A 12,073-nucleotide genomic window follows, 5' to 3' on the forward strand; every position below is an offset into this window, starting at 1 on the left:
TGTGAGTGAGGGTACCTCTCTCCTTATATTTTACAAGTTACGTCCAACTGTACATGTTTGGTTTCTATTGTGTATATATTCAGAAGATTACTGTTATCAGTGTTGGGAGTAGAATTCTTTTGGACTATTTGGTTGAGTTCCTATCAGGTACTATTAAGTTTTGGTTGGAGCATAGTCTGACTTACATAGTTAAAGTAGACTGTTGTATAACGTAATTCTAGAGTTGTTTGAATGAGGATGTGATGACAAAGGAAGATGTCCATGCACCTTTGGAAAATAGTAAAAAGAATGCCCTTTTTAATGTGGGGAAGTTTTCGTCTTTAAGTTATATTTAAATACTTCTACAAATAATACACTCCCAAACATCTCCTTTAATTTCTTCTGCGGCAGTTGATCAGTCAACTTCTTTCCTCAGGAAAATAAAAACTTAACAGTTAAATGTAAAGTGAGAATTTTATCTGGTAATGGATTCTTTTATAATTAGTAGTGGTTAAGAAACCAGATGTCAAACTGATAAAAATTTAGAGATGAGAGAAGCTATGAAAGCAAACTGATTGGCTCTCTGAATAACAAATAGTATGGGAGTAAATACAATATTTGTACTTTTTAAGTTATATTAAAATGTCTTAGAGCAATAGCTAGATCAAACACTATATTGTCTTTATTTTTAAAATTAGGATAAGACTGCAAATTAACTAGCTCACTCTATTTTTCTTCCTTTCCTCACTTCTGCCCAACACAATCAGTCTTTGCTTGCTCCGTTTGCTATTTTCTCTGTTAGAAATGATGAGCATTGAAACTGAATGCTTAGTAATAATAATTCCTTACTTTTGCAGCACCTTCAAGGAATGTGATATCTTATTCAAGAAAATTCTACTGGATTTAAGCAACAAATGAACAAAACCTTCATAGATGATAAAATATACTTATTGGATGAAACAAAAATATACCTTGTTCAAAATCATTAGTCTAATTTTTGTTCTTGGATTTACCAGAAGATAATTAATTTTTTCTCTTTTTCTTCCCATGCATGCACAGTAAGGGTGATACCGTCTCAAAACAGACAGATTGGTTCATAGGGGTCAGAAAAAGTCTTAGATAATGGTTTGTGGCCCTCCAGAGCTCAACTTTACCCAATAAAAATCTTATTCCTTAATATTTAATTACTTTCATTGAATTTTCTTGAGTATCATAGGGATAGCGCTGCCATTGAGTTCATGAAACAAAATATATGCAAGATCGGTGCTACAGAAATATGGCAGATAAATGTTTTTGGAGGGCTCTATTCAATATTGAAGGCGTAGTGTGAGAGGTAATCTCCATGTGCCTATTAGTGTCTGCAGATTCCCTTGTGGATATTTTATGTTTGATCCTTAGTGCTTTGTGTGTGGCCTAGACTTAGGGATTAAATAAAACTAGTTTACATTTGTTACGGAGTTCTACCAAGTTTATTCAAACCATCATTAATTATGTCAAATGCTTAAAAGAAAAAAATGTTGACAATATCTGAATGAATATCTAGCAGCTAATTAAAAGTAAGTTTTTCATAGCCCACCAAAAACAATTCTTTTAAGAAATCAAGCTTTAAAATAAAATCTTAAAAAAAAAAAATCAAGCTTTTCAAATGTTTTGAATGTCTTTTTAAAATTTGGTGGGCACGTGACGGGATGAGCACTGGGTGTTATTCTATATGTTGTCAAATTGAACACCAATAAAAAATAAATTTATTAAAAAAAAATCTAATATTACTATTATAGTGTTTCTATAAATTATGCATATGTAGTTGTAGATATATAACAATTTATATAAGTAAATAAATAATAACTCAAAATGAGGTTGTAGTATTTGGTATAAATACTAAATATATGCTTAGTGAAGGGTTACAATTAGTATTGTTTTGGCTGGTAATTGACCTCTTATGTATTTTATCTTTGACTTTGTTAGTGGAAGTAAGGAAATTTTGCCTATATAGAATTTGAGACAAGATTTTTGAAAATTTGAGTCCCCTTTGCAAAGTATATAAAGCTTGCTTAGATATCTGTGAAGTTAAACTTTTTCTGGAGAAGTTTAAGGAGATGATGCACATTGGAGAAGGTTTTGGAAGGGAAAACCTATTAGCTCATCTAAGATTTGTGGAACCACAGTTTGATTCCTATATTCTTTTATTACCAAATCTCTTCCAGAATCCTAGAGTGGATCTATAACAGGTCTGGCTTTTCCTTTGTATTATAATTTTGCATAACCTGGTATTTGAGACTTTTCTATGTTATTTTTATCTTTGGGTGTAAAATTTCCAGTGAAATGTGTCGCTAAAAACTCATTCTTGATCCTCCTCATAAATCATAGTTTGTTCTTTAAGAACTTTTAAGCCATTAAATGAGACCAGAAATATTTAAAATGCCACTTCATTAAAGATTTTCCTAGAATGTATTAAGTACTGATGTTTTTAAAACACTATCTTTAGCATGTTAATCTTTTTCCTAATTACTGAGACATTGTGAACATTAATCTATTATATGTTGCTATAATATGGTGGTAGTCTCAGAGGTCTAAATGTGGATAGGGGAATCAGTCCGTATTCTTCATGACTTAGGCTAGGTGGTGCTTTTATATTATACTTGTCTGCTTTACATATATCTTCTGTGGCAGTGCCACATTAATAAACTACATTTATTTACAGTGCAATGAGTGGCTTTCCTTTCTCCCACCTTGCTTCTAAACATTATTAATTCACTGTAGAATTGAAAAAAAATTTAAGCAAGGTTTTCTGGCACAAAGACAGAACCACGTAAAAATTTTAAACCTTATTTTACCCACAGTTCTGATTTTTTTTTTTAAGATTCTTGAGTATGTTTTCAAGAGTGATTTCCTTTGAAAAACTAGCAGCCCACTTTTGAAATATTCATTACTCAAAAGGATTTCTCATTTTGTTTTTCTTGCTTCCTATTTTATAATGTATAAGTGGTTGAGATTTTTAGAAATCTGACAACTGAATAAGTACATAGGCTAGAGTAGGTTGACTATTTTGTGCCTCTAAACGATGTTGAGATTACCTTAAGATAGCAAAAATGTATTGGAAAACGTAGCACCATTGTTTTCTATTAACTAGAAAGTGGAACAGGACAAAAGCAAAATTACAGTACAAAACCAATATCATTAGACAAAAGCAAAATTACAGTACAAAAGAATATCAGTGGATCTGCTTTTGGATTCTGGAACAGATTTGATGATAAACAGGGACATAGGAACCAAAACTGCCTCCATGGCTCATAGTTGAGCCAGGTGGCTTTTCCACTCCCGTAAGATGATAGACTGAATGGCCCATGCCATCTCTGCATTATGGAAAAGAGAAAATAGTGTCTTGTCTAGTGTGGACTTGTCATATAAGAATAGCAAATTGACATGGCTTTGTTATATGCACATACTAAATAGTCATAAAGGTAGCTTGAAGGAATAAAAAGGAGAAAAGGAGATGATGTTTCAATCAGAGCAATAATTAACGACTGGGAATTTCCATGACTTTGTAGGTTAAATGAGTGCAAGAATTGATACTAAAAATTTTAGCTTATTAGTACTTTGCTGAAATTGCAGTTAAAATGTCAGTCAAGCTTCAGAGGATCATAATTTCTAAGAAAATAATTGTTTTACCAAATTCATGTAAACTAATGTTTGTATGTCAGCTGAATTTTTTTGTTTGATTTTGGTGCAAAAAAAAGGTGCTTTTATTAAAGCATGGGGACAGGACCTTTGGGCAGAAAGACTAATAACTTTGGTTTGTTTTATGAACTTGGCTTAAGTCAGGAAAATGTGTAAAATTTAAGTTAACCTGTGCTTGTTACTTTTTTTTTTATGTGGGAGGTATAATTCAAAACATTTCAGGATTAAACTTCTGACTTTTAAAAAATTATTTTTGAAATGATTTTCAAAAGTTTGAAAATATTTTAAAACTAAGTTTGAACTTAAAAAGTAGTACTTATTATAAAGGCTTGTGCTCTTTAAAATACAATTTAGATTTATTTTGGGATCCTTCCTGGACAAAATATGTATGTTATCAGCTGTGTTATTATAATAGATTTTATCTGCTAATGGAAGTTGCCGGTGTCTTAGATAAGCAGAATTAGAAAAATACACAGTCATACATATATTTGGAATCTGAGAGCTTTACAGTTAGTTTAGGCTCATTGAAATTATTTGTGTTTCTTAAGCATACTGACTTAAGCGAAAGTTGGATAACTTTGAAACATGGCATAATAATTAAAAGGGAAGTGCTGGGTTAAATTTTTTTTAATAGAGAATAAACAAAATGTTGGTCCATACCTAATACCAAGTTAGGTTGAAAATATGAACCTTCACCATTAAGAACATTCAGATTTATATTGCAGTGAAAATACAGTGATAAAATAGAACTTCATCTATTCACAACGAATTATTTGCTTTAGAAATAGCATGGATTTCTTTTTCATAGCATACATGGGTATAACTTTGGTTTTACATCTTTTATTTTTTTTAAACATGTTTTTTTTAAATTTTTATTTATGATAGTCACACACACACACACACACAGAGGCAGAGACATAGGCAGAGGGAGGAGCAGGCTCCATGCACCGGGAGCCCGACGTGGGATTCAATCCCAGGTCTCCAGGATCGCGCCCTGGGCCAAAGACAGGCGCCAAACCGCTGCACCACCCAGGGATTCCGGTTTTTATCTTTTAAAATTGTATCCTTAACATAGGACATTTTATATTGAGAGGTTGCACTAAACTCAGTTTAAAATAAGCCACAACTTATTTATAAATAAAATCCATTGCATAAAATGAGGTAAAATAAAGTTTTAGCAAAATAAAACCCAAAGAAATTATTTCCTAAGAATCTCATTATCTTTGAAAATGAAGAAAAGTTTATTTTCCTAGATGCTTAAATGCCATACAACTGAGGTGTTTGTATTTGTTTCCCAGGGCTGGCATAACATTTTGTCACAAACTTGGTAGCATTAAAACCACAGCAATTTATCTCTTAACGGTTCTAGAGGCTAGAAGTCTGAAATCAGGGTGGTGGCAAGGTTGATTCCTTCTGGTAGCAGCCAGCAATCCTTGGCTGTAGACACATTGCTCCACTTCCTATCTCCAATTTTATAGTTTACCCTCTGCCAAATCTCTTAATTCTTTATAAAGATAGCAGTCATTGAATTAAGGCCCCACCCTAAAACCAGGAGGATGCTCTCTCAAGATCTTTAACTTAATTATACCTATAAAGACCCTATATCTAACTAAGGTCCATTCACAGGTGCTTAAATTAGGACTTGGCATTGGTTGGGGAAGGGGGAGATAAAATTTAACCCACGAGTATTATTACAGGACTTTTTTTTGTATGTTTCAGTTCCTAATGGTATTTCAAACCATTTTGTGCTGTTTATTTAAATGCTACAGTCATTCTTTGAATACCTAGGAGTTGCTGTGAAGGGAGATGAAATACTAGGAATCCTGGTCTGAGTTCTTAAGTTTTGAAGGGCACAGACCTATAAATACAGCTAAATTTAAGTTGAAATGTGGTAAGTAGTATGGAATACTTGTCAAAGTTCCATAGGAACCTGGAGAGACATTAGAGAAAGATTTTTTTTTAAAAGAGATTTTATTTATTCATGAGAGACACAGAGAAAGGCAGAGACATAGGCACAGAAGCAGGGAGCCTGATGTGGGATTCTATCCCAGGACCCCAGGATCAAGTCCGCATCAGGACTTAAGCCAAAGGCAGACACTCAACCACTGAGTCACCCAGGCACCCCTAGAGAAAGACTTACTGAACAGAATGTTGTTTGCATTTGGCTTTTTTTTTTAAAATATTTTATTTATTTATTCATGAGAGACTCAGAGAGAGGCAGAGACACAGGCAGAGGGAGAAGCAGGCTCCATGCAGGGAGCCCAATGTGGGACTTGATCCTGGGTCTCCAGGATCAGGCCCTGGGCTGAAGGCAGCTCTAAACTGCTGAGCCACCTGGGCTGCCTCTGCATTTGGCTTTGAAGGAGGATCAGATTTTGACTGGCAAAAGTAGGATAGGATAAGAAACAGTATAAATAAATTCAGAAGTGATCTTTGGTTAAGGGAAAGTTCAAGAGATATAGAAACTGGCACAGTTGGGGAGGTAGGTTATAAACCTGAGAATTAAATAACATTGGAAAATGCGACTCCAGGTATCCAAGTATCCAAATAGGTGCTATATATATATATCACCAGAGAAATGAGATTGTTTTGGGCTGTCATACTTGTTAGGTTGTACCTTGAAGAGTGGGTTAGCTTAAATATATAGGCTAAGGGAAAATAAAGCTCAGTTCATAATGAAGGAGCAGAGTAGGAATAGGCCTGGCGTTGAGATTGAACATCTCATTTGGTATTTTGGTGTCGGTAGTTTTCCAAGAGACCACTAGGAGGAAAATGTAGAATAGATGCAAGTTACCTTCATCCCCTAGTTTTCTTTTTGCTAGGAAGATAAGAATGTGTATGTTCAGTTATTTAAAGGGGTTAGAGTCGCAAGAGGATTTGAGGCAGGAGAGGTTACTTTTGTCCTGGGGGCTGGCTGTGGAGGACATTTTGAGAGAAGAATTATTACGGAAGACTTAATGAAGGAGTTTAAACTGGAACACGAAAGATAGGAACCTGTAGAAAAGGGAGCACAATAGGGCATTGAGTGAAAGAAGGAAGAAGGTCTTTAAGCCTACACACAGAAATGGTTGGGATGTGATGTGGGTGAGGCTGAAAAGGGTCAGGATTCTGATGAGACTGCCACGTGATAGTGTGTTTTGAGATTACTTTGACACTGGTGTGTAACATCACTTTGAGGGAAATGGTGATGAGTGCCAAGTCTAGATTTGCATGTAAATAAATCTGAGGTAGAAGCAGTGGGAATGGTAGGAATATGTCTAAGAGTGATTAGGGAGCTGAGCTGACAGTACCTGATGGCTGAGCAGGTAAGGCTTTTAAGTTTTGAGAACCTGGGAAGCCAGTGATATTAAATGGAATAGATGAGGAGCAGGTCTACTTAGAGAATAGTAAGGAAGGTAGATGTGGTTGTAATAAAAAGTTCATGCTTGAAAGTAATGGAAGAAGTAAAGAAATGGAGTAGGACTGTATTACTGAGCAAGAATAGTTGTTAGTTGCTACTGCTAGGCATTTCCCAGAAGCTTCTGTTCTTTAGTATTAAAAATTTGCTTATCACCATTAAGCAAAGACCCTAAAACTTACTTAAGTTTCTTCATGATGGTACTATGAAGAAAATTTGTAGAAAAATTTCAATAAAAATATGACCATATTCTGTCTCACCATACTATCATAGAGAACTAATTAGAGCAGAATTATCGTGTTAGCTGAACAAAAGCAAGTGATATCTGTATCAGGGGAAACTTACGTTTTATTCTGAAGCAAAAGCACTTGGAAGTGTTTCCAATAGAATAATTGGTGGGGCTTTGTAGGTGGACACTGTTGTGAATTCAGATGTCTGCTAAGTCCAAAGTGGTGTTGCATAAAAAGCAGGTTGTAATAAAAATAATAATTGGAAATACTTTCTGAAAAGAATACAGAAAATAATGTGCAAATAGTTTGATTTTTAAAACGAATGAGGAAAAGACTGTCCTGGAGAGAAAAATTAATGATAATACTTAAAATACTTATATTCAGAGTGATAGAAAAGTATCAGGTGGGCTTCTTGGCTAACACTAAAAAACAGCATCAAAATATTCAAGTAGTTACTGAATCTGACCTCACTGAAAAACTACACTATTTTGTCTTTGGTATTAAAAAGTATAAGTTTAGGTTTAGAAAATGACAAGCATTTTGCTATAGCCCAGTATTAGAGGACCATGGAAACTAAATATTACTAAGTAATTTCTCCCTTTTATAAGTAACCTGCGGTAGTATTCAATACTGGATTTTCCTGTGATAGAAATTATTCTAACCTGGGGTGAAAAGTACTCCTTTGCCCTATTTAACCCTGACTTGGAGTTAATAATGCTAATGTTTCTAAAGTATTGCTTTTCTGCTTAACCCCAAGTTGTTTCTCAGCTGGCACCAAAAGAGAGAATTAGTGAAGCAGTCCTAAGAGAATGAAACTGTGGTTTAGAAGAAAAGGGCATTGGATATGGTAGATAAGAAAAACAAGGGAGGAAATCTTTTATCAACTGTTATTTTTTTTCCCTGAAAGGAAAAGCTTGGGATCCCTGGGTGGCGCAGTGGTTTGGCGCCTGCCTTTGGCCCAGGGCGCGATCCTGGAGACCCGGGATCGAGTCCCACGTCGGGCTCCCTGCATGGAGCCTGCTTCTCCCTCTGCCTGTGTCTCTGTCTCTCTCTCTCTCTGTGTGACTATCATAAATAAAGAAAAAAATATTTAAAAAAAAAGAAAGGAAAAGCTTTATTATTTTCTGTGATATAAAAATGATTTAGCAAGAAATTTGTGTAACACAGAACTCCAAAAATCTTCCATTCTACAGTCCAGAGATAATGTTACATAAACATAGCCTTAGGGATCCCTGGGTGGCGCAGCGGTTTGGCGCCTGCCTTTGGCCCAGGGCGCGATCCTGGAGACCCGGGATCGAATCCCATGTCGGGCTCCTGGTGCATGGAGCCTGCTTCTCCCTCTGCCTGTGTCTCTGCCTCTCTCTCTCTCTCTCTCTCTCTCTGTTTGTGACTGTCATAAATAAAGAAAAAAAATTTAAAAAAACATAGCCTTAAACTTGTAGACTTTTAATTTATTTTTACTAAAAGATCATTCCTGTCGTTTTGAACTTCACATCTCATTTCTAAACAGTGGGCATCATCTTTGCATTAACAGATACTGTGTTTTTTTTAGGCATTGTGCTGGATGCGTGGGTAGAATAGACCTATACTCTGCTGTCAGTCTGGTAGAGGGTTTGTATGCATTAATTATGATACGTCATGGTCAGTGCTTTGAAACAGTACATGAGAAGGACACAACCCAAGTTTGAGGGATCCCAGCTAAATTCTTGGAGCAATGAATGATAAAGCTAAGAAAAATGAGTAATTGATGAGTCCTGAATACTAGCCTTTCTCTCCAGTTACACTGTCAACTCTTAAAGGGCAGATTTTTCGCTTTTGTGTTCTACAAAGGCCTAGACAATAATGCTCAAATTTTTCTCATTCTAAAAATTAAAACTTAACCTGGAATATTGTGATAATTTTAATTTGTATTAGATGCTTTGAGGATATAAAGGTACTGCATCCTCATCTTCCCTTGGGTGCCAAATAGAAAATACCCTTCCTTTGATAATATATGTGGGCTATTTGCATAATGTTACCTAAACTTTCCCTCTTCCCCTGTCTCAACAAACTGGTTTTTGTTCATCCTTTTCTCCTTTGCTGTATGTCCAAGGATAGTGGAGTAGTAATTCCTAGCACATTTGGTTTTAAATTTATGTCCCTTTGGCATTTAAGAATTTATAGTAGTTTGTATTATATTTAGTAAGGTGCTTCTCAGTCATATCTGCCATATAGGCCTTAATCCTAAGGGTCTTTACAGCAAAAAGACTTTGTTACCTTTTGGGTGAAGGAATCAATCAATCATTGTGTTCAAGAGTTTCATTATATACTTGTATGCCTGGATTGTCCACTGAAAAATCAGCTTTTGAGAAAGTCAAGGATAGCTTCTCTGTTGAGATACACGGAAAGCTGATTGTGCAACATTGGGAAATTGGTGTGGTTTTCCCATGGTGGTGTTCTGATAACCACGTAATTGTAGTATAACCTCTGGACACTCTTTTAGAATATAGAATTCCAAAAGAAAAAGTTTGACTTTCATTTTTCATGTAAAAACAATCAAGTTCAATTCTTAAGCTCCCTGAAATATATCGTGTTTCCCCTTTCTACTAATAAATCTTAAGGATTGAGGTAATACCTAAACTGACAATCTGTTTTTAACTGAGAATATTTTAATTTTATTTAAAAATAATTAAATTATATCACTTGTTCTGGCTTCACTCAGAGTATGTACATATATACCAATATTCTAATAATGTCTGTTTCAGGTATAATGTTAATCTGTGCCGTTTTGTTTAAAATTTTTATTTTGGGGGATCCCTGGGTGGCGCAGCGGTTTGGCGCCTGCCTTTGGCCCAGGGCACGATCCTGGAGACCTGGGATCGAATCCCACATCAGGCTCCCGGTGCATGGAGCCTGCTTCTCCCTCTGCCTGTGCCTCTGCCTCTCTCTCTCTCTCTGTGACTATCATAAATAAAAAAAAAAAAAAAAAAAAAAAAATTAAAAAAAAAAAAAATAAAATAAAATTTTTATTTTGGAATATATATTCACAAGTTGCAAAATACCCACAAGGAGTCCCTGTACACTCTTCCATTTCCTTCAGTGGTAACATCTTGCATATAGTACAATATGAAATCTAGAAAGTTGATGCTGGTACAATCCAGAGTTTATTCAGATTTCACCAATTTTACACATTCATTTGTGTGTTAATATAGTTCATGTAATTTTATCATACATAGGTTTGTGCAACTACCACAATCAAGATACAGAATTGTTTCATCAGAAGGCTGTCTTTATAGCTACATTCCCTTTGTTCCCTTCATTCCTAACACCTGGCAACCACTAATCTGTTTTCTATCTAATTTTGTTATTTTAAGAATATTACATAAAAGGAATCTTACAGTTTGTAACCTTTTAAGATCCCCCTCCCAACATTTCCCTTGAAGTCCATCCAAATATTACATGTATCCAAAGTGTTTCTTTTTATTGCTGCATAGTATTCCAGGGTATGGATGTTCCAAAGTTTAACTATTCACTATTTGTTTTTTTTGGGGGGGGTGGGTGGAGTGGGGCAAAGAATATTAAGCAGACTCCATGCCCAGCTTGTGAGCCTGGCTTGGGGCTCCATTTCGTATCCCTGAGATCATGACCTGAGCCGAATCGGATATTTAACCAGCTGAGCCACCCAGGTGCCCCTAACCAGTTTTTCACTCTTTGAAGGGCATGTGGGTTATTTCTAGTTTGAGGCTGTTAAATATGAAGTTGCTATATGTAACTTGTGTACAGCTTTTTATGTGCACATTTTTATTTCTCAGGGATGTGTCCAAGAGTATAAATGCTGGGTTGCATGGTAAGTGCATGTTCAATTTTATAAGAAATTGCTAAAATATTTTCCAGTGACTACCATTTTTTTATCCCACCAATAATGTAGTGATCTAATTTTTCTAGCATCCTTGTCAGCATCAGGTAACTTTCTAAAAATTTAGAAGACAGAAAATGTTACAGTAGTTTCAGCTGTTAGTGATGTTTATATTAGCCATTTGGGTAGTGATACTTCATTTTTTAAAAAAAGATTTTATTTATTTATTCATGAGAGACAGAGAAAGGGAGAGGCACAGACATAGGCAGAGGGAGAAGCAGGCTCCATGCAGGGAGCCCGATGTGGGACTCGACCCTGGGACTCTGAGATCACACCCTGAGCCAAAGGCAGATGCTCAACTGCTGAGTCACTAGGAATAAACCTTCATTATGGTTTTAACTTGAATTTTCCTAATAGCTAATGAAACATCATTTTGTTGAATATATTTTCATATGATTATTAGGCATCTACATGTTTTTTATGGTTTTTGCCCCTTTTATAACTGATTTGGTTTTCTTGTTTTGAGCTTTGAGAATTTATGTACTTGACCCCTGAACAACACGAGTTTCAACTGCACAGAGTCAACTGTATAATCTGGTCCTTTTTCAGGTAAGTAGTTTGCATATATTTTATTTTCTATAGCTTACTTTTTCTAACCCTGTAACAGGGTCTTTGCTGGTGCAAAAGTTTTTACTTTTTTTTTTTTAAAGATATATATATATATATATATATATATATATAGAGAGAGAGAGAGAGAGAGAGAGAGAGAGAGACAGAGAGACAGAGACACAGGAGGAGGGAGAAGCAGGCTCCATGCCAGGAGCCTGACTTGATCCCGGGACTCCAGGATCGCGCCCTGGGCCAAAGGCAGGCGCCAAACCGCTGAGCCACCCAGGGATCCCCAAAAGTTTTTACTTCTAATGAGTTCTGGCTTATCAGTTTTTCCTTTTATGG

General features: G+C 35.6%; 1 protein-coding gene across 7 annotated transcripts in view; it reads left to right on the forward strand.

Annotated features, from left to right (window-relative positions):
- The window catches only part of MTF2 (metal response element binding transcription factor 2), a 93,118-nt gene that overhangs the window by 62,251 nt on the left and 18,794 nt on the right, over positions 1-12,073 (forward strand). For 6 of the 7 annotated variants that reach the window (XM_077905472.1, XM_077905475.1, XM_077905469.1 and 3 more), the window contains one exon: positions 837-8,404. In XM_077905472.1, the coding sequence (XP_077761598.1) occupies positions 837-886 (50 nt within the window). In that variant the 3' untranslated portion in view covers positions 887-8,404. Of the gene's footprint in view, positions 1-836; positions 8,405-11,075; positions 11,111-11,645; positions 11,729-12,073 lie in introns of those variants that run through there. The other variant, XR_013384372.1, reaches the window with a different exon arrangement.

Source organism: Canis aureus, chromosome 8 (assembly GCF_053574225.1).
Source record: "Canis aureus isolate CA01 chromosome 8, VMU_Caureus_v.1.0, whole genome shotgun sequence".
Lineage (NCBI taxonomy): Eukaryota > Metazoa > Chordata > Mammalia > Carnivora > Canidae > Canis > Canis aureus.